This window comes from Tauraco erythrolophus, chromosome 6 (assembly GCF_009769465.1).
Source record: "Tauraco erythrolophus isolate bTauEry1 chromosome 6, bTauEry1.pri, whole genome shotgun sequence".
NCBI lineage: Eukaryota > Metazoa > Chordata > Aves > Musophagiformes > Musophagidae > Tauraco > Tauraco erythrolophus.
In genome coordinates this window covers 56,202,641-56,225,374 of record NC_141470.1, presented here as the reverse complement: position 1 = coordinate 56,225,374, position 22,734 = coordinate 56,202,641, and the positions used below count along the sequence as shown (strand labels likewise).

General features: G+C 42.9%; 1 protein-coding gene across 1 annotated transcript in view; it reads left to right on the top strand.

Moving 5' to 3' along the window:
* PRIMA1 (proline rich membrane anchor 1) overlaps positions 1 to 22,734 on the top strand; it is a 52,168-nt gene that overhangs the window by 24,423 nt on the left and 5,011 nt on the right. The window contains exon 3 of the mRNA XM_086613816.1: positions 6,122 to 6,251. Within this exon, the coding sequence (XP_086469942.1) occupies positions 6,122 to 6,251 (130 nt within the window). The remainder of the gene's footprint in view (positions 1 to 6,121; positions 6,252 to 22,734) is intronic.

Genomic DNA, 22,734 nt, shown 5'->3' with positions numbered 1-22,734 from the left:
TCTCCATATTTAACCAGGCATGGAGTGTCCTGAGAGTCTTTTCATATACCTTGACATCTGAAATTACAGCTAAATCTCTCCACATTTTCTGGGCTTGTTCCTGCATCCCAGTATGATAATGGCTGTAGGAACTAGTGACTTCTCTCTGTCTTGCAAATGGAGATGCCAATATGCAAATTATGTGAATATATCAAAATAATAAGGCAAATAAGAGTGCAGATGAGACTAGAATCCCAAACTCTGCCTTAGCCAGCAGATCAACAGGTCTCTAAAATATATGACATACATAGAAGTTGCTGAAAACACATTGCCTGCATCTCCAATTCCTTTTAAGCTCCAACCAAGGCTGATAAAACACTTGAGATCCTTGGAATACAAGCTTGCCTTCAAAATAAAATCCAGTCTCGCTTCCTAGCATGCTAATTAAAAGTGCATGGCTGATTCAGGCAGCCCTACAATAGCAAGAGGAGCGCTGCAGGCATAGAGATGGCAGGGTTTAGCCTGTTGTGAGTATACAATATTAAAAATGGGCAGATGTCTCATAAAGATGATTACGCCAGCACTCTTGACCTTTCTGCAAGAACAGGAATAAAAGCAGGAGGAAAAACAATAATCAGTTTTGATTTCTCTTGAAAGCACTCTTCCTTTTTTAGGTATGAAGTTACTGTTGTTGTAGAGAGGTGAGGGGGGTCACTGTCACCCTTCCACATCACATCAGCGCACACTCACCAGCCGCTTGAGACCGAGCCTGTAAGCGGATTGACACGCTCAGACCTCGGCCAGAGACACCTCCCCTGAGATTGGCCGTGGGAGCACGGGTCACCGCCTCCCTTAGCTACTTTCCGGCTCAGCCCTGTGTTTGTTTTGGGTTTGTTTTGTTTTGTTTTGCTTTGCTTTGCTTTGCTTTGTTGGGCTGGCTGATGGGCGAGAGCCAGTGGAAAGGGACTGGTGGTGTTAGTTTCTGAAGTCCTGGCATTCCCATACAAAGAACAATTAGCCTACAACCTGTATTGCAATGGGAAGTAATAACCTTAACCAAAACAAATGACGGGAGTCCTAGATTTCCAAAGTCTAAGCTTTATAAAGTACAGCCATGACCGCTAAAGATAACCTGCAGGCATATCCAAGGATTCCGAGTCCTGTTTCTATATTCTGTCGCAGGCAGTATAAGTATGCATCACTTTTATAACATACACATAACCATTTAATGCTTAATCCAGAAGATTAAACCAGCTTCATCACTGTTTTTTGGGGTTGGTAGCTCAGGGCAATTTTGAGAATGACCCTCTCTGAGATTTGCTAAAAAGGAATTAGAGACTTCTTTGTGATTTTATGGAAACTTCCTTTCCAGTGACACAACCTCTATTTTTGTACTTAGACATTGAGGGAAACCCTCTGTAGCTGAGCTAATCTCTCCTGGTATGCACATTTCTGGCTAGAGCCGTGTGTGTACACCTGCTAACATTAGAACTGGAGCTGTGCCTTTATGCTGAGCCTTCAAAACAAATTTAGTCAAAGAAAGCAAGTGTGTGAGATTTTTGTGGTGCTGAAATAGTTTGCAGGATGCCGTTGCTCTAAAAGTACTTTTCGTGAATTTGTTTTCAATAAGTTGGATCCAGCCACCCACTGTAGGTCTGAAGTGGGTCTGTTTATTCATTGTATTTAGACCTGATGCTATTGGGAATTGGAGAAGGTATTGGCCCTCTAAAAGTAAACCTCACCAACATTTGTACTTCATAAATCTTAAGGCCAAGAGAAAAAAGACTTCATGCTCATGAGGGCTTCTCAGAGACAGAGCATTTTCTTTTCTTAATTAATTCCTAGTCTGTGTCCAGTCTCTTTAGCTGAATTTAGACTTATTTTATGAACAATGAAAAGTCTACCTTAAACTACATTTTTCAGTTAAATACTCCACCAGAGCTAACAGACTACTGTAATGGGTAATTACCCTTAATGATAATAATTAGCCTATTCGTAATGTAAATATGCTTAGTCCTCACTTCTAGTTGAGTGCATGCCTGAATCATTTACAAACTCTACCAGTATCCATCAACCTATTTCGGGGGAAGGGGGGAGTTACTGTTGAAAAAAACATTCTGTCAGTAGTAACTTTCCATTTATAGTTAGATTTTGAGACATACCAGTTCTCTGGCTTTTAACTCAGTTAATGTGTGTCACAATTCCTGTAGCTTTATAGTTTCATAACCCCAACATCATGTGGAATTAATTTGAATGTCATACGTAATTCTAGAATTATCGCACCAGCACTAATACATCTATTTACCAAATCAGTAATCTTCTCAGAAAATATCTAGTTAGTCTGACAAGATGTGTTTTCTTAAACCTATGCTGTTTAGCATCAATTATTTATTTTAATACTTTAGTAATTGAATGAGTTCTTCATTATTTTGGCAGGATTTCTGTCAGGATGACAGGCTATGATTGCTTAGCTCACCCTACTGATTTTCTTTAAAATGTCATCACTTTCCTACCACTTTCCACCCAACAATATGTTCAATGTGCATAAGACACTTTGGGGCTTAGGACAAAAAGCACTTTCTCCGTTCAGCTGATTTTGAGACCAGTGAAGAGCAGCCAGGAATGAGTCAAACCAGGAGATAACTGGGAGATGAAGTTGCTAAGCCACTATCCATCATATTTGAGAAGTCATGACAGTCCAGTGAAGTTCCCACTGACTGGAAAAGGGGAAACATAACCCCCATTTTTAAAAGGGGAAAAAAGGAAGACCCAGGGAACTACAGGCCAGTCAGTCTCACCTCTGTGTCTGGCAAGATCATGGAGGAAATCCTGCTGGAAACTGTACTAAGGCACACGGGAAAAAAGGAGGTGATTGGTGACAGCCAACATCGCTTCACTAAGGGTTGCTCAAGGCCATCCAAGGTTGGATGAGGCTTTGAGCAACCTGATCTAGGGGAAGGTGTCCCTGCCCACGGCAGGGAGGTTGGAACTAGATGATCTTTAAGGTCCCTTCCATTCACCCAAACCATTCAATGATTCTATGATTCTGTGATTGAGGACTGCTCTATAAATCACACTCTGAGCAGCAGAAGCTGCTCACGTGAGACTGGCAGTGAGTGTCAAGGGAGCAATGAGCCCTCAGCTCTTGGTAATCCTGTGGTGATGACAAAGGGACTCCATCCACCCAGAGATGTCCTCCACTCTCCAAATACACCATTGTGAATGACATCAGTACATGGCTTGCTATTTCTTTATGCGACAAGGAAAAGGGCGCAATTTGGTTCTGAAATTATACACCTTTTGAGGGTTTATAATGGGTTTAAGAGGGGTGGTACAAAGAAGGAGGCAACCATGAGAATTGAAGTCTTTTCTTGCATTTCATCAAAACTTTTGCAAGACAATGAAACAACTGGGTATTCTAATTGTTATAGGTAGTGTAGAACATCTGCTCAATATTTGCTATAACAAGTTCAGTATTAGAGCAGGTTTTGGGACCCATGTCTTCCCTCTTCCACACAGTGCTGAAGAAATGCATTGCTACTGCATGCAAAGTGGCATAGTTGCAAAAGGGTGCTTTGGGTGCCTCAGAGAGTAAGTGTGAGGAGAAATGCATTAAGGATGTAGAAAGGCTGCGATAACGAAGACTATGTGAACGCATACTGAGAAAGGCAGAAAATAACATGCAACCAGGAGCGTATTGGAAAAAGAGTGTACATTTCTAAGGAAAACAATATTACCTACCACTGCACTAATAATGAGTAGAAAAGGAAAATACTTTTTTTAAAGCTGTATAAACCCACCAACCACTAAGAAATAGGCTTTGGTAGCTTCCAGTGTGATTTCTAGCGCTTCCTTCTGAGTGCCTGGTCTGGACCAGTGGGGAAGGGAGCTGAGCCAGGTGGATTAGGGGTCGCCGCCTCCACATCAGCAATTCTTATTTTCCCATCATTAATAACTACATATAGGCTGTCAGGAGTCATATTCGGTCTTCAGTCCCACATGTATCTGTTTATTCTCCATGTAAAAATACTGTGATAAATCATCAAGGAGCGGGCGGTGCACAGGCACATGACAAGCCTTGCTTGATACCCGGTCTCTGCCGTTTGTCAGTCTCATGTGTTGCACCAAGGAGCAACCCCATCTCACCATCTTGGTTTGCTTTAGAAATAGCTTAACTGGTCCCACCTTGGATGAAGAACAAGGATGAGATAAGGATGGTCCTACTTGACCCATTTTTATGATCTCATCTAACTTTACATGGCATCTGCTGATGCATTTCTTCTGATGTCATGACAATCTTTTGTGTTTGTCAGGGCAACACCAGGAGGGTGGAGTTGGCCCTGATACTGCCTGCTCCTTCATGCAAATATTTTGTCATTGAAATGCCCTCTGTTCTGAAATCTTGGAAAATAACAATGTTGAAAACTTTCAGAGAATATTAAAAACATTAGCGTTATCACAGCACAATAAATAGTTCCATCACCCACTGAAAACTGACTTCTGCAGCTGACGTAGTAATAAAGTATAAATTCAGTTGCTGACACAGTCTGAGCAGACACATTGTCAAAAGAGGAGCCAGGAACCATTAGTTTTTCAAATCACTTAATTTTTCAGCTTTATTTTTCTCTCTCATAGGAAAAAAAAAACAAACAAAAACAAAACCACAAAAACCAAACACAAGAAACCCCACCCTCACAGTCAATATATGTACAATAAATTGAAGGCAATATTTGCTAGACAAGTATGATCAGAGTGACAGCATGTGTTGAATGCTGATTCCTGTGCGAAAGACAGGACCTCATATGTGGCGTCAAATGCTGAAGTGCCTATAAATTATTGAGCTGTTGGCTTTATTGTTTTGATTGCTTCTTATAGTTCTTTATCAAGTCTTTTTCTAAGGTACTCCTGCAGATTTCTCTGAGTGAATGTTGCCAATTCTTCTATAGATCATGCAATGGGGAAAAAAAAAATTCTCTGTAATTGTGTACTTCAGGATTTTACCTAAGGTGTGTTAAACCTAAGAGTATGTGTATATCTTTTCCTAATCAAACACAGGAGACACAGGAGATGTCAGCTCACAATAAATGATGCAGGTGTGATGATGTATTTTAACTTGTGCACCTATTTGTGATGTGTATAAAAGGAAGTTCAGAATTTAGGATATATCAGATCAAATAATTAAACTAAAAAAAAAAAAAAGCTTATTGCTGTATTTAATTATCTCCCCAACTTGACTGAAAAAGTAGATTTAGACAGTCCCATTGACTCATTCATTGTTAAACTTCCTTTAGAGTCACCCAAATTCTCATGGAGTTTATGTGGTTGTGAAAATTGCATTAAGGATCTTATCCCCCTCTGCAATACGCTGGTACTGCTCATGATTGTCTGTTGGAAAAGGAATACGGCCCTAAAGGAAAAAATTTGAACTGAGTGCCACCACTATTACTCCTGTTGCAAAATATTGCTTGTTTTGAGTGGTACTTACATAGACAATTTTAGCCCTAAATTGAATAAGAAAAATGTAATAACAATTGCTTGTATTTTCACAGGTTAAGATTTTTTAGTGTTGATATTTCTTAACTACTGGACATAAAATTCTAAACAACGTAACGGGAAAGAAGCTTGCCAACTATAGTCCTCTCTAAACAGTTAATAAATGTAATGAAGTTTCTGTGCTTTTAAAACAAATCTCCCTTCCTCGCTCTGAGTTTACAATGATAGCAGCTGCAATACGGATTGGTAGGCACTGCTGCGTCTCCCCAGTAAACCTCCTCTAGTGATGGTTGAAAGCCTGCCCTTGTCAGTGTAACATCTCTCTCAAACTAAACCTGATGCAGCAGGAGATGGCGAACACGGAGAGAGGAGAGGTTTCCCACAGGTAGCAGAGCCGAACCTTTCTCCTTCGTGCTGAGCACGTGGACAGCACTGACACAGAGAACTTGGTCATCTGGGAACCATGACAAGAAATATCTAGTACTGAACTAGTTGATTGCTTGGAAGAAAAATAGGTCCTGAATGTGCAATACCCTCTTTGCATGTGTCCATGGCCCTGGCATCATGCTATTTCATGGGTGACTGAAGTGTATCTGATTCTACACTGCTTATTTGGGAGAACTCATGTATTTTTCCACACTTTTTACAGCTCCCAAGTCTACTTTTTGTCCCACTGAAGAGACCTGGTGGCCAGGCCTGGTTATTATCATCGCAGTATGCTGTGCCACACTAGTGTTCCTCTTCGTAGTTGTCATCATTTGCTACAAAGCCATAAAAAGGTAAGGCTCCAGATGCTTTTACTGTGCCTAGGACAGTACAACCCCACAAAGGTTGACCTAAGACTTGGCTGACACCTTGTTTTGTTTAAAAGCATCCTAAAGTCAATATGCGTTTTCATTAGAAGGTCGCTGTATGTACCGTATCCTGCCTGTGTGAAGGATGAAGTTTAATGCAAAGTCATGGATGCGAGAAGAAGAAAAACTAGAAATGGGAGAGGGCCACAATTCAGATTAATTCAGATTAATACCAACTCCTCAAAGTCAAATTGCCGCAGGTTGCTGGGGAATGTCGATAGTTTTGGCTTGGCCAAGTGTAGAGGCAGGAAACACTGTCCTGTCCAGTTCTGGTAGTACTCAAAACTTACGTGTAAGATGCGAGATTTTTGGCCAAGGCTCATCACCAATTGTGGAATTTCAGATTGATGCAAGCTCTTGTAACCCAAACTCTAGGGTAAGTTGTGTAGTTTTTCATTTGCAGGCTCTATGTATAATTTATTCTTGCTTCAAAAATATCATCTACAGAATCCATTTTAAAACCTGTCTCTTAGTTTAAAAGCCTACGTGAAGCCTATGTACACCACGGTGTGTAGTAACCATTTCAACTCCCCTGCCACTGACTTTACAATAGATGTGCTTGCAAAGGCCTCCGGTAGTTAGAAGCTATTGACTTCAGTTACACAGAAAAATGGGAGTGAAAATAATTTCTTCATCTAAATAACATTTCATATTTCGAGCAGAAAAAGGCAAAATCCATAACTCTCGTGAGATACTGCAGTGACACCTGCAGTTTGGATTAAATTAAATTATGTTTATTCAGCTTTGGAAATTTTTTTTTGGGAGGTGGGCAGTGAGGGAAACAAAATACCTTTCATGAAAAAAGTGATCTGCATGCAAAGCAACTGCAAGATTTTTGATGAGCCTTAGCAGGGGTATCACAATGGTGGAGCATTGCACATGCTTTGTGATGGTCTGAAAAATGTATGCAGGATTTGAAAGATAGTACATCCAAGAACATGAAGAAGGGAGTATTCAAATAAGAAGACAGAAGTCTGTATCTAATTCCTTATTAAATTTACATAAAAACTTTGCTATTCTAATTTAGCTAAAATGAATGCTTATTAGGTTTTAGGAGTTGGAAGGCTTTCACTCTGTCTACTGAACATCTTAAAAATAGTCTGTGAAGGACTGAAACTGGTGTTGAATTGGATTGGTAACACAGTGCGAAATTTCTTACTTGTAGTTCCTAATCTACCATTGACTGTTCCTAGGAGATTGGTCTGATTTTATGTGGAAAGTTGTGTTTGTTTCCAAAAACAGCTATTGTATTTGTCTGCTTAGTGTCAAGCAGACACTAAGGCCGCAATGCCTGGGCCACTAAATATACCTACGGGAGCAGAAACTCTCCAGGGTAACTTGTGCCTAGCGAGGAATTGCTCTTCAAATCTGCTCTGGTACAGGTAGATGGGAGGTACAGAAAAGAAATTGAAACAGACAAATTTAGAGCTGCCTTGAGAAGGCTGTGGGAATTCACATAACAAAGTCTTATGCTTCATGTCGGTGAAGAGTAATACAGATACTTGATGAAGACACTCATTATTTGTCAACAGTGTGAATATCAACATGCAAGTAAGCCACTTGAACAGGCATTAGGCTCAGAGAAAAGCGAAAATTCCTCTTAGATGTTCTTATTGTTGACATTCGCACTGATGACAAATGCTAAGCTGAAAACTGCTCAGATGTGGGACGGACAGCTATAAAAGAAAATCTTATTAATTATATTTTTACAGAGTAACTAGAGCATTTCTTTTCATCAATGAGTCCTTCCTAAAACAGCTCTGTTAAAAGGATGCCCTAAAGTGCCTGGCAGCACTCTTCAGTAGTTCAGGTTCTTTGATCCACTGTATAAGATATCTACTGATAAATGCTGGGAAATAGGATAAGACGCTTCACAAGAGAAGCACCTCTGCCTTCAACACAGAGTATTATCCCGTATTGTTTAGCTGAATTGGCTTTAGCTAGTGTGAGAAATCCTTCACTCTGTTTTTTGCTGGGAGGTAGAGATGGCTAGAGAAAGAGTGAGGGGATTAATCTGGGTGATGCTGAAGCCAAGGGTCCCTCCAGTGTGTTCCCAGCCTCCGGCTCCACAACTGTGCTCTGTCCCATCGTTTCTCACCCCTCCATCCCACCAGCTGTCCTCCGCAGTCCTCCTGGGCCTGCATTTCTGTGCATCTCCTGGAATTGGGGTCTGTCATTGCATCTTCTGGAATTCGGACCTCTGTCGTGGCATCTCCAATAAATCTGTCTCCCACCTCTAAGGCAGTATGTTGTCTGCTTACTTATAATATACCCATCCCCTTTAGATGTGAATGACACCCGCTTATCCTCCAGCTGCATCTAGGTTGGGCTGTAATCTCGCTATGGCACAACCCTCTTCGTCCAAGGAAGGGTACACTCTGATTGCCTTGGTTTAGAAATCAGAACCCAGCCTGAAGACCCCACCTTTGCCTGACTTGACTCTTTCTTAGCTCTGGGTGAAGAACAGCCTTGTGTCTCACCACTGAACAGCATCCGTTCCTTCTTGCACCATGTCAGACATGTCTGCAGATTTCAGAGGTGTCCCAGTCGTCATGTAGCGCTGGTCACTGTGGGAGAGACTAGGAGAGTGGCAAAGTATACTGAGGGCTGGACTGTTTACAGTGCCCATCACAAACTGACCCTCGGAGCCCTCTCCTACTTGGTTTTCTGTCTCCGAAACAGGTATCAAAGCACTTGCCTATATCTCGGGTGTCGCTGTTGTACCGAGGACGAAGAGAAGAACGACATAGAGTTCAAGTCCAGGAGAAAATGCCATTATTTAGTTAATTACAAATCCGTATATATAACGTGGTTCGCAAGAAGGGCCAAGGCTATTGGTCGCTTGACCATCCACCTCCCAGAGTGATTGGCTGAATGCTACAACACCCATTTCAAAACAACTTTCCCAGTGTACCATAAACAAGACTGCATAACAAGCTACAGGTGCAAGATAAAGTCTTAGTTTACAAAAACCTCAAACTGTTTCTCAGCTAGCCTACATGAGAAAGAGAACTTTCACAGGATGCTGCAGCAGCTGGAAAATTTCTCTGCTTCTAGCTTTTTAGTATCCACACTTGGGAGTGTCACTGAGATTCATCACTTACTTCCTGATGAGCAGTGTAAACGTGGAAGCGGCAAGAATAATTATCCAAACATACACTCCATAAAACCTTGCATAAGACTGTCACCCTCCAGCATTTTTAGACAGGAATTTCTTTTACCACTCCCCCCCTGCAGGGGAAGCATCTACATCTTCCCATTTGGAAACCCTCGTTCTGATCAGAGCCGGGGGTGTGACAAAAACTGGAAGTGCTAGTAAGCATGAGAACTGGCTTGGCAGCAGCAGATGACATATCTTTTTTTGGTGCAACAGGAAAAACATTTAAAAATTCTCATCAGCCCATCAGCTAAAAAAGAGGTAAACAAAAATAAAAATATCAAGTATCTGCTGAACATGAGTTCAGATCAGATGATCGTACCAGTTCTACCCATGGATAGATGTATCCTATCTATACATCTATCTATATCCTTTATATCCTATCTATACTAGATTCTATGTGTCTACTATAGTAGATATATATGGTATATATCTCCCAGTGACAAATCCATAAATATTACAGGAGAGTATTGCAAAAGCCTAACTGGAATAACTTGATTTCTCTGCTTTTTAGTCTTCCAAATGAAGTGGGGTTTAAAATATGACCATCAGTGCTATCTATATCCTATTTAGCCTAAAACATATGGCTCAGCTTAATTAGCAGTTTAAGCACTGAAGAGATGCTGAAGAGTGAAAAAACAGTAATCATCTGATTGTAAGGTATAGCAAGAGTTAAATGTTTTAATAGGAAAGTGCAAGCAGAGATTTATTTGCACAGAGCTTGGATCTGTTGTATTAATCCCTCACTTTCATAAGAATCAAATTGGAAGTAGAAAGAAAAAGAAAAATCTTATTGTGCTTAAGTTAAAATCTCATTTACTGGTTTCAAAGGGCCGGACTCAATCAAACTCTCTCATGTCTGCTTTTCTGTAGCAGGAAGAGAGGGAGTGACTGTCCTCGACGTATCGTAACTCAGCTGTAGTTTTATTCAGTCTGTATAAAAACCGTTTCTCCTGGGGGTGATTTGTTTTCCCTTGTAAAAGCTAAATCTTTAGCATATCACCAATTTTAGGCACTAAGGCTTTTTGTGATAAAATACAACCTAGTGAATTGGTGCTTCGTTGTATAAAATAACTACCAGAACCAAGCCAGCGTGTTGCTACCTCCATCCCTGCACCTCCCCTGGCCATGCTCAGGTTCTCCCAACATGGACTGGTCATAAGAAATGCTGAAATCCATTCCAGTGGATGGATTTGACCTCTCAGGTCCACGAGGGAACTAATACCAAAATGCGTCAAGCAGCTTAATACTCAGAGAACTGCTAGGCAGGTTACACTCTTGGGAAGATACATATGGGGCAATCCTCTGAAGGCTGTTAAAGCAGCCTCTAAATTTCCTGTGTGTGACTCTGGTGCCTGCAGCGTTGGGCACTGTGCGACCAGCTCACCAGGCACAGATGTGTGCAGCTGCATAGGTCAAGCACCAGAAGAGATCACACGTGATACTGTGCTGTGCTGCAGCACGGTCACACACGCGGTGACAGCACCCTCGGTTTGGAGTGGGGCAACAACTGTTTTCTCTGGTCTTGGTGACGGAGGATTTTTCTTTTAAAAAATGTGAATTTTCTTTTAAGTAACTTTACCATGGCATGTTAGAAAAAAAATAAGGATTGGTGCTTAGTGCCAGGAGCAATCGCAGTCTGTAACTTTTGTAGATTTCTAGGATGGGCTTAATTGCTCACTGGCCAGAGCTCAGGCCTGCTGTAAGCAGTGGGACTTTTCTGCTCATTTCGTGGATAAGGAATGTGATCTGACAACCAGCAATTGCTGTAACACATAGCAAGAGCAGATGAGTAACTGGTTTGAAATCTGGAATACCTCCAGGTATTTCTCTACTGTGTCTCTGTCTGTAAAATGTCTGTCTGACATTCCTTCTCTTTCCCTGGAAGACTGTCACCAAAAAGTAAAAGCAGGAGGTCCAAGGACAATTCATAAACTAGCACAGGCTGGTGGAAGATGGATCATTTCAGTATTATATGATTTGTGGACTGGACTTGGGCAAGTGCACCGTGAATGCCAGCAGCTCTGAGAAATCTTCGTCTGGTGTAAATCAGTGTGGATTCAAAAACTATCAGTGGAGCTTGATTCATTTAAATCAGCTCTGGAGGTGGCTGTCTCTTAACCTTTTTTTTATCATCTCCAAGCACCTGAATAATAGTAAGACAGTAAGACTGGAGGGAAGTGGGAAGTAAACACAGTAAAGAGGATTAGCGAGAGTTGTTTGGTAAATAAGCAACTGAGATGGGAGAAAGGGACCTGCAGTATGTAATCCTATTTCTGCAGCTTACTGGTGTGTCAGTGTCTATGAGAGGAGTAAGATATATACATAAGAGGGAAAAATAAATCCCAGGCTCCCTGTATAAAATCAAGATACTGGAGCCATCTCTCAAACCTCGAAGAGGAAAGCAAAGCTGAGCATCCAGGTCTCCGTGCCAGCTGATGCGCCAGCCATGCAACCTGGCAGCAGGTGTTGCAAATGGTTTGCCAACATGTGAAAAACCTGTACTTGATATCTTCAGAACATCCATACTGTCTGAGATGACCCATGAGCAGCCTGTTGTGCCTAGGGTTGTGACTACTTGGCTCTGCTGGATTTTAGGTAGGATGGCTACCTCTGCTCTCAGATGTACCACAGGGTTTGCTACCACAGAGCCCTCTTGCTAAGTCAGCAGAGAAAGCAGGCTGATAATACCAGTTTTACTTGATACACCTTTTACTCGCTGTTTTAACTTTGTCAAGCCACTGTTTTGTGTGTGTCCCATAGCCTGAGAGAAAGGTACCATAAATGCCTACATATGCACTTCCTTAAATAGGCGCTGAGTTCACCTTCAAATAATAATTAAATGGAAGAAAACATTGTACTGAAATAAAATGACAAGTCATATTTAAACTGTCTTAAAATTCACTGCTCAGGTATTTTCCAGGGTATTCAGCATTAGCGTATGTTTTATGGGCCCTGTATACTGCAAGGTCTAGCTTCCGTAGCAGGAGCAAGGTTCAGCAAGTTGGTTTAGTTTGACAAGATGAGGCAGGTGCTTGCAAGGGGAAAACACAGAGGCTTGTTTAAGGAGGGTTGAAAGTGAGATTAGGGACTGTGATGAGCGGCTATGTGTGGAAGAGCGTGTCTCATGGTGCAGGGGTGTATGTCCTGCTCAGCACGCCATGGCCGTACACCTGTTGCCCGGCCTGTTTTGTACCACTCAGTCCCCCAAAGAGCAAGGACTGTGTCGTCCTCCATGTGGCCATCTCCTATGAGAAGCACGGAGGCTGAGCACCATCTAGTCCATAATCATTACTAATTGCAACAAAGCAAGGTTTTTCCATGTGGGGAGAGAAGACAGAACAGTGTTCTAAACTTATTTAATCACTTTGAAGTGGATATTAATGGCATGGCTGATGGCAGACAGGTCAAGGTGCATTGAGATTGTTAATCTCTTCTGTTCTCCCTGACACATTAGAAGGGTTTGTACTGAAACGGTGCCTTAGCTCTCAGCAGATGGCTGGAAAGACAGTAATTACACAGAAGTCGAAGTGAAATAGTGGAAAAGCTGGGTTAAAAAGTGCTGTTTGAATGAGGAACACTCAAAGGGAAGAAGAAGGTCTATGAAGGCAGATCTGTGTGTCTTTGATGCAGTTCCCTCATGTCAAACTAGTTCAGCACTGCAAAGGGGTCAACCCTTAAGAAGTGCCATTCAAAAGGGAATATGGTCTTTGTCAGGAAGACCTGGGAATGCTACTGAGGCAGCTGAAAGAAAGACAAACTTTGAAATTTTAGAAGAGCAAGGAAAAAACACACTGTAGCCTGATTGTCTTTTCCACTGCTGAATATTGATGCTTATCAACAACAGGATTGGCATCTACTGCTGAGCACCACCGTCCAAGACTTCTGCCACCTCTAAACAAAGCCCAACGTCCCCATGTGTTGCGTAGCCTTTATGCCTAATCATCTTCTAGTGGTGATTTTATTCCCATCCTTGGAATGAGGTTGCAGATGATTTACTAATGACAATTTAAATACCCTGAGCAACCAATATTTCTGCAGATCTCATTTTTTAACCATCAATAAATGAGTTCATAGAATCATAGAATGGTTGAAGTTGGAAGGGACAGCTTGAGATCATCTAGTCCAAACTTCTGCTCCAACAGAGTTGGCTAGAGCAGGTTGCCCAGGACTGTGTCCAGCTGGGTTTTGAATATCTCCACAGAAGGAGAATCCACAGCCTCTCTGAGTTCTTGTTGGTTTTCTTGTGTTCTTTCAAAAGCTATCACTATTTATTAAACTAAATGTAGTTCTGCTTGTGTGCTAGTACAAGGAAAATCAGTTGTTCTTCCAAACAATATTCAAGTCTGGGTGTTGGTTGTGCAACAATTTCCAGGGTAGTATATATGAGACAAGCTGCTGAACAGCTTTAAAACTTGACCCAAGTCCGCTGGAGACGCCAGAGCTCTGCTGTCTTCATTCCACTGATTCAGTGGCATCATTGGGGATTTTGGACAAGGGACTAAGAGTTGGTGCTGCCCAATGTTTTGTGGGTGCATCAAGGTGAGAGAGGATTGGCCTCATTTTTTAAGTAGAATAGCAAAAGTGTAGCTACTATGTTTTAGGTGGTTCATTTCACAGATAAAGGGCTGATGAGTAAAGTGACAAAATAGTCTTTTGTTTAGAGAGATGGCTGAGCCAAGCCACATGGGCAGTGGTGTGCAGGAAAGGTTGCTTTGCTGTTGCCTGTGCAGTACGTATTGGACCAATAAGCAGGAGGATCTGCTCTTAAGTGCTGTCAGTCCGAGATTTTTGTAAGCACTACGTGTTTGCATAACCATTATAGGGCAGGATTTCTCTGTCTCTTAAGTTATACTGAAATCACATTCTGCTAGGAAGAAAGTTTGCTGTCATAAATGGATGAAATGCCCCACTGTTTCTCATAACTGAGAACACTAGAGGCCTTCAGAAGACTTTAGTCTTTAGCATAAAACAAGTAGCCCAAGTGTTTCACAGAATACTCTCCTATGGATCATTTTTCACTTCTCCACTCCTAATTCGTGATATATTGACAAAAATGCCAACAGAAATCCATAGAGCATTATGATCTATCCCGTGATCAATTAACCTTTCACTGTGACCAGAAACAAACTTAATGTTTTTCTGTTTCCTACTGCAGACGAGGGTACCACAAAAATGTGCAGAAGTCTTGCAATAGATTCAACTATTGTACAGTCACTGCCTCAGTGCAACTCTGTAATAGCCACAGGTGGATTTCACAGGCTTGTGCCGGAATATAATGCTCATGCTGGTCTCATTGTATGGGTTGAAATATTCCTGATTTACCCCAGCATGATTAGAAGATGCAAGTGGATACAAGAGCCTTGAAACATATAGGACAGTTGCCGGGTTTAGCATGAGTTTTTATTACATTTTTTCCTGAAGCTATAACTTCTGAAGTAATATGAATAAATATGAGATCACACTTCTCTTCACCTGCTAGTCTAACAACTGACTTTAAACTCAAGGCACTTGCATATTCAAAATCCTACAAGGCAAAAAAAAATAAAGTTTTCTTAGAAACTCATTTAATTTTTAAGAACATAGTTTTTACAAGTTGACTCAAGGGCACTTGTGGCTGATCTTGCTGGTGAAAAGCCACAGCTGTGGCTGAGATGTACCCACACAGTGTGCAGGGACACTTGAAGAAAGTTTTTGGCTTGATTATTATTTGGGATATCTGAGCTTAGGGCGGTGTTTGTTACAGCCTGCAAGAACCCAGCAGCAGCACCCTGGGGTGCCTGGGACAATCTTTTTTACGACTCAGAGGAAATTGTATCCATGATAGTGGGGTGGGGGTATAGATCTGTTGCTCCAGCTTTGTATCACCCAGAAGTTCCCTCTACACAACGAGAATCCCATAGGAACCTGCTGTGGGTGCCTTTATTGCCCCTTTCCCTTTCCATGAAGGACTTGCTGTGCATCTGGAGTAAAAGCAGTAAATCCTGATTTCTCCAGTGGCTTAACTACTGCAGCTCCTGGTGGGTTCAGTGGACACGGTGGATTTGCAGAAGCTCTAAAACCCCAAAAGTGAGAACGAGAAAGCCAGAAAAGTGTGGAAATGCCCCGACAGTTCCCACACGTGCCCCGTGCTGCTGCCCCAGGCAGCCTCTGCCTGGACTCGCTCTGCTCACCTTGGGGTGACAAGAAGCCAGACCTGACTGTGGAGCAGCTGAGCACCAGTCGGTCTCCTTCTCATCACGCACATCTGACCAACTTCAAGATGCTCGGGACTGTTCAGCACACCGCTCAGTCCTGTGTGCATGCCCCATTCCCCTCCAGTCTCTGCCCTTTCTTGTCCGCCGCAGAGCCTTGGTTCCTGCATCACCCTCATGTCGCCCCAAGTTTGACCACACAGAAGATATCCCCTTCCTGCCTGACCTTTTGGCACGCTTCTGGCCAGCAAACTTGGTTTGGGGCCATTCTTGACTCCTCTAATTCGTGGCTTTTGCCAACTTTGATTTTGATGCCTGGCATGCCTTTTGATTGCCTTTGATTTTGATAACCCGGACTTGCACATGCAGAGACCCTGGGGAAAGGCAGAGCTCAGGGAGCAGCAGGATCTATCTGCACTTGTGCTTCTTCCTGGACAGGGAATCTCAGCCAGAGGTAACAAGGCATCTGGCCACAGCAGTATTATTTCACACTGTAATTTATGTACCTTAGTTTCACACCTTTGTCTAATCGGTCACAACTTGATGTCCAAATAAGATCTTCACTTTTCCATGCCCTAACTTGTTGCTCACCAGCCTAGGCTGCAGCTCCAAGGATGCTGTTGCATCTTCCACAGCCAAGAGGAAATGGCCCACCTTTTATAGGCAGGGTCTAAACCTTAATTAATTAGTTAATTATCATTATATTCAATTCAGGCCAGCTGGGTAATAATAATTGGATGCCATAATGCTCCCTTTTATAGTTTTTTTTTTTTGTTTTCAAAGGTTTTTCAAGAAGGCTTTACAGTGAGCAGAGACCCAGTCCATTCATTCCAACTCCAGCACACTTCCCTCCCATGAATATCACATCGGGGCTTGCAGCTTTACCTTCTTCACCAAAGGACTCTTGCTCCAGCTCTGGCTCTTTTGGCTCTGGCAAGAGAGTCGGGGTCCTCAGGGTTTCTTGGATGTATCACATCAGGTTCACCAGTTGCTGCTTACCAGCCTAGGCTACAGCTCTAAAGATGCCATTGCATCTTCCACAGCTAGGAGGAAATGGCCTGCCTTTTGTAGGCAGGGTCTAAACCTTAATTAATTAGTTAATTATCATTATATTCAATTCAGGCCAGCTGGGTAATAATAATTGGATGCCATACTAACTGAGCACAGGTGTTGATAAAGGAAGGCTCAGGGGTGCTTGTCCCCACCAGCTGGTTTAAGAGGTCCCTACTGCTCTGAAGGGAGGTCACACCGCACATACCCCTCCCTTCCATGCTGTTTGCTGCCGTACAGCCACACTGCCCAAGGCACACAGGGTGCAGACAGGGTCCCCCTGCTCAGAGCCGCGACGCTCCTCAGGCTCATGTCTATCGCTTGCAGCCACCCTCACGCCTCTTGCAGCTGTGCTGCCACCACTTGTGTGGCTGCAGGGTCTAATTTCTGCTACCTCAATCTTTCCTTCTCAGCATCCCCCATACTTACTGCTAAATATTTATAATGTTCCCAGGTTGCTAAGCAGCGCACAGCTCCCTGCTCCGGAGAGCCTTGCCGCGAAAGTGAGACACGCAGTAGGTCACTGTGGGCAGAGCCGGGGGTGGGAGAAGATGGCATCTGCTGGGGTAGTCCCGCTCCTGCCACACGCTTGCCTTGCTCTGATGCTGGTGTCCTCTCCATCGGTGGGCACGTGGCCACCCCATTCAGCATGTCTGGGCTGGAGGGTGACACTCCTCAGTTGTCCATCTCAGAGAGTTGGCCAAATAGCCATGTCAGGGGGCGTTTGTGGAGATGGGCATTGCAGCATCTGTTCCCCAAACTGATGCCAGGTGATGGAGTGAAGCACTAACAGGGAGTCTGATGTAAAGGATCTGATCCCAGCTGTGTGCAAGGCAAGAGTGGGAAAATAGGGTCGTTCCTCATTCTGGCCTTTGAAAAGAGGCCCCAGGTGGAGAAATGGTGCCGCCTTTGGTGTCTGCTTTTTGAGGCGGTAGCATGAAACCTTATGAAAGATGTTAATACTCCCAAGAAGCAGGAACTTCAGGTTAACCTGGCTCTTCCTTTCAGTTGCTCTGAGCCCTGGGAAACCAATGTGGAGACTGGCTGAACTCAAATCCTTCCTTATAAATTGTCCCCAGTTACAATTGTCTAAAGCCACTTAGCTCCCAAATGGCACAAAACTAACTCTTTGTGTAGACATCAAGGTGTGCAGGACTTGCTGGTTGCTCTGCCTCAGCATGGTCGTGCCCCGGGACCATCCTGTGCAGTCCACTTACAGTGGGTGTGCGTTTACCCTGCAAAGAGCAGGGTCTGGCTCTGCAGACTCTTCTCTAAGAGTGGAGAAAGTCAGAAGCAGCTGCTTGGAAATCAGTGGTCTTACTCTAGTTGGTGGCAGAGACAGATTGCCTCAAATGCAAAGTGATCTAGATAGTGGCAAAGGTCAGTTCATTTTAAAAGTTTTAATTTTCTTCTCAGCTCCTTGCATTTATTTGTTTTGCAGACACTCTTCTATTAAAGACATTTCTGCAACAGAAGATCTGCAGAGAATTTTGGTTCATCTGCACAGAAATTAATAATTACTATTTAAATAATTTTGTGAAACTGTTGAAATGATTCTGTGAAATAGCAGTAGCCTTGTTCTTCTGCATGGATGAAGTGCATCATTCAAGTTGCTGCCTGTGTTTGCAAGGGATCAAATAGCAAGGTAGCTATCTACGTTCAGCAAAAACTCTGGGCACAAAGTAGCACAGAACAAACTTTGGTTTGGGGATGGAAAAGTCCAGTGCCTAAAATGACGATATCTACAGTTGCTTGGCTGGTGAGAGACATACTGTACTGCAGATATGGTGAAAGAGCAATGAAAAGCAGCCCTTGCTCACCCTCTCTCTGCTACCTGATTATTCCAGCCCCATGTTTTTTCAGTACCGATGCCCACCCTGGCCCGGAGCACAGGGCACCAACAGCCAGGCAGTTCGCAGACATGGTAAGGGATTCTGCACTTTTCCCTCCTCCACTTCCCCTCCAGTAGACATAGCTTTTTGTAAGGACAACTTCTAATTGGGAGCCTGACTAAATAATAGTTTCTAAATGTCTTTTACTGGCCTCACTGTAGCTGAGCAGAAGCAGTTAGATAGCTGTCATGTCTTGTTCAATGTATACATTTAGATTTGTTGTCTATATAAAAAAAACCCAAGGTATTGGTCAGGATCGGTGCAGCTGGGCACTTGAAAAGCATGTTTCTCCTAATTAACGTTTGCTAAGTTCTTTGAAGACAGAAAGCATTGAATCATGATAGGTGTTGTTTAATCTGTTCCAGAAAGACTGGAGAATGTTTTAAAGACTAAGAGAAAGATCTCAGTTTGGGCTTCTGCTGGTGTTTTTGTATTCCTCGAGCGTTTGTCGTGTTCATGCCAGCACCTGTGAGAACGTGCATGTCTCAGTTTTGTGGAGGTCATGGAGAGCTGTCACAGATGTCTGCAGAAATGAAGGACCAAACCTGCCTGTGCGTTCAGCTCGTGGACACAAAAGCCCAGAGTGTGCGCAGGCTAGTTTGGGGGCAGCCTTAAATTTTTGTCCATCATTACATGAGCTCCACAACTTTAATTTTAGTGAGACACCAGCATAATGCCACTATTACAGTAATGCATCCGGTCTGCATTAGTCTGGAGGATATTCACAGGAGGGCTCTGGGAAATGCTGCTCTCTTCCCACTTCTGATCTGCATAAAATGGGGAAGAAAAACCAACAAGGTAGGAGAGTGCAGTGCCTTTGTTATCCAGCTGTTGCCTGTTCCCAGCCATGGCCCAGACTCAGTACAGCAACACACCCCGTGTCCAACTCTGGCTGTAGATACTGCCTTGATCACTGAGAATCAGCCCCAGGGAAACGGAGGCTGTACCTGAAGTTCAGTGAAATGGTTTCTCCTGTTACGTTGGTTCTTTCAGTTCCCTGAAGCAGTCAGTATTCCTTCTTTTATTCTTCAGGGTGGCAGTCTAGACATCTGAGTAACATAGAACTGGAACGAAACCTTTGGTCACTCTGACTGTCCCCAGTATTGTGGGCATTGTGGCATTTGATCTTTTTCATAAACATACCAGTCTCTTTCTTGAAGCAGCGTAGTTTTCCCTCTCTCCCTTCTACCTCCTGCAGCAGTCCCAATTCAAACCGTTGTTATTCTGAGAGTAAAAGAACCTTGTTTGCATCTCCAGCCTAAATTTACCGGTGTCTACTTCCCATTTCTTGCATATAAACGCCCTTTTTCTTTCCTAGTATTCCCTGAGACCAATCCCATCCTCTCTTTCTTTTCATTAGACTAGATTGCTCAACCTTGTTTATTATCTTCTGTGAGAAATTAGGACAGCAATTTGAGCTGGCTTCTCTCTTTAAATTATAGACTTGTTAGGTCAGATCCTGCCAAATGCAATAGAGTTACTTATAATTCCAATTACCTGGGAGCTACATATATATTGACAATCCCAGGCTATTTCTGCATTGCTTGGCAGAGTGTGGTACACCATGAACTGAGCTCCATGAAGGTACTTTAGCTGCCTACACTGCTCTGTGGCAGGACAGGCCTTTGAGGTACAGGAGCGTGCCCAGCTCATCCCCAAAGGGCACTACATGTGTGTAGCACACTGCCAGGCATGGTCATGGCTATGGCCATCCTCCAGACGTGTTTTGGCTTTGTTCGAAGCAGGGTGCCTTCATTCCGTGCATTTAAGATCTTCTCTTTTTTTCTCCTTTTTTTCCTTTTTCCCCTTTTTTTTCTTTTTTTCTTTTTATTTTTTCCTTTTTTTTTTTTCGTTTAGTGGCTTTTTGCCAGGCTGAAAGGTTGGCAACACGAGTTCATTTTTCTGCATTAGGCCCACTCGTTTTTTTCTTTTTGCCATCAAAACATCTCAACGATGTATTCTGCATTGAGAATACCCAATGGATAACATCAGCTGTAATATCCCTCCAGTCAATAAAACCTTTTAAAGATCATTATAGGGAATGCAAAGAATGGGTTGTAATGTGAGGGGTCACTGAAAGTACTTTTATCAATTATGTCAGTTAACAGTCCAATATCCTAATAATAAATCTGCTTCTCTTCCTTAAGATTTGTTTTGTGTAGGAGCATAATTCTGAAGTTAGCTTAATTGAAGACCTAGCAGGAAATGTGATTGCATCACCTTAGTCTCCCAGGGACAGATCTTCATCTGTAACATCAGAACAAATCCTCCTCCAGGCCACTGAAGTCTGTGGAATTACTCTGACTTTGCATTGCTGAAAATAAATGAAGACTAAACTCCGCTTCTTAAATTTCACGTGTGGCTCAGCAATCTATTCCAATTACTTGCAATCTGAACAGGCTGAATCCTCCCTTAGATACACCCAGAGTGACTTCAGCAGGCTGGGATAGATGCATCTGTGCAGAAAGGGATCTGCCCACCACATTTTGCAGCCCGAGCACACCAGCACAGGGAACCTCTAAGTGCTAATGAATGGCTGTGGAGTAGCTCTGTGTGGATTTATTGCTGAGAGAAGCACTCAGCAAAGGCTAGATCTTCAATCCATGCACAATGAGTGGGATTTGCCTGTCACAGGGGAGTGTGAAACATCCCAAAACAGAAGTCGCCCACATGCCTGCAGGGCTTGCTTAAGTATGCTCCAGCAACTGGTCAGCTAAAAATGGCTGTGAGGGAGAGCTGAATCAGCCATAAATTGCAGGCTTGAAAATGCTCATGTGAACAGCCAGAAAAGAAGAAACTCCTTAGGAGATGGTATCTTGGGGCTATGTCGAAGTCTATTGATGCAACACAACTTGCAGTGCTGTGAAAGAGACTTTCCCATTTTGCATCATGGTCCTGGCACTGTAGGCTTGTACTGATCTTCTCCCCTTCTCCATGTGTGAGAGAGACAGTAAAGATCTGAAGGTGTTCAAAATTGTACGCTTACTTTCTCCCATAAATCTTATTTATCAGCTGACTGCTTGTTTTGTTTGACCGAGACTGAAGTACTCAAAGGTCTCTAGGGAGAGAACTGCCTTTTCTGGTTCACAAAAGACATCTCTTTTTTTTTTTCATAAATTGCAAAAGGGCAATGCAACTTGAGGAAGGATACCTCCATCAAATGTCCAAAACTGAAAGTAACCCAGTGTACATAGTCCTCGCAAACAGTGCAGGTAATATCATCCAGGTTATCTATAAGACTTTCTAGTTTGGAAGAGTAAGTCAAAAACATCACACATTGGGATAATAAGCAATAAACACTGGGGCAAAGACAGTTTGTTTGTCTTTTAGATGCTGGACTACCTGACTCACCAGACCAAAGATGGAAATAGAGGGAATATGTGTAAAAGCCTTGGGAGATTGAAAGTATTGAACATTGGTCCTTGACAAACATTGAGCAGTACCAAGTGCATTGCTGAAAGCTGTCCAGATGGAGCTGCTTTTTATTATAAGTGTAAAACATTTGCTTTGTACGTGGGAGGTAGTTGAGTCAGTAACCTCTTCCTACAAGGAAAGAATAGCATGCTGCTTGTTTTCTGGACAGATAGATGGATCGCATGTGGCTGTTAACTAATTTAGTAGAGGAAAACTAAGGTTTCAGAGAATTTTCATCATGAGGGTTTCTTCTATGATTTCTATCTTTACATTATCAAGTAAAAAATATGCTAATTGCATTTTTGTGGTCCCTCTGAGACAGTCAAAGGGAGAAGTCAGACTGTGACTCTCTTTCCATGACTCTGAGACCTGTCTCCAGAGAAGTGTCCTTTAACATGATCCCCGTATTTCTGGGCCATAGCACCAGGCTGGCCAGCCCAGGTTAGTCATCAGGCAATGTTTGTGGTGGACAACTGTTCACCAATTCGATGGCTACGTCCCAGAAAGCAACTGTTCTCAGTGCACTGAGCCCCTCTAGCAGGGGTCCTGTTCACAAACCAGTCTTAGAAAGAAAGTTTGCTTCTCCCACTGGTTGCTGTCATGAGAACTGATTCACCTCTGATGGCCAACATGAATCTAATGGCTGTTTGATGAATGCCCCCAGTACTGAGATGTAAGCAGCCTCCATTCGTGTTCTTTAT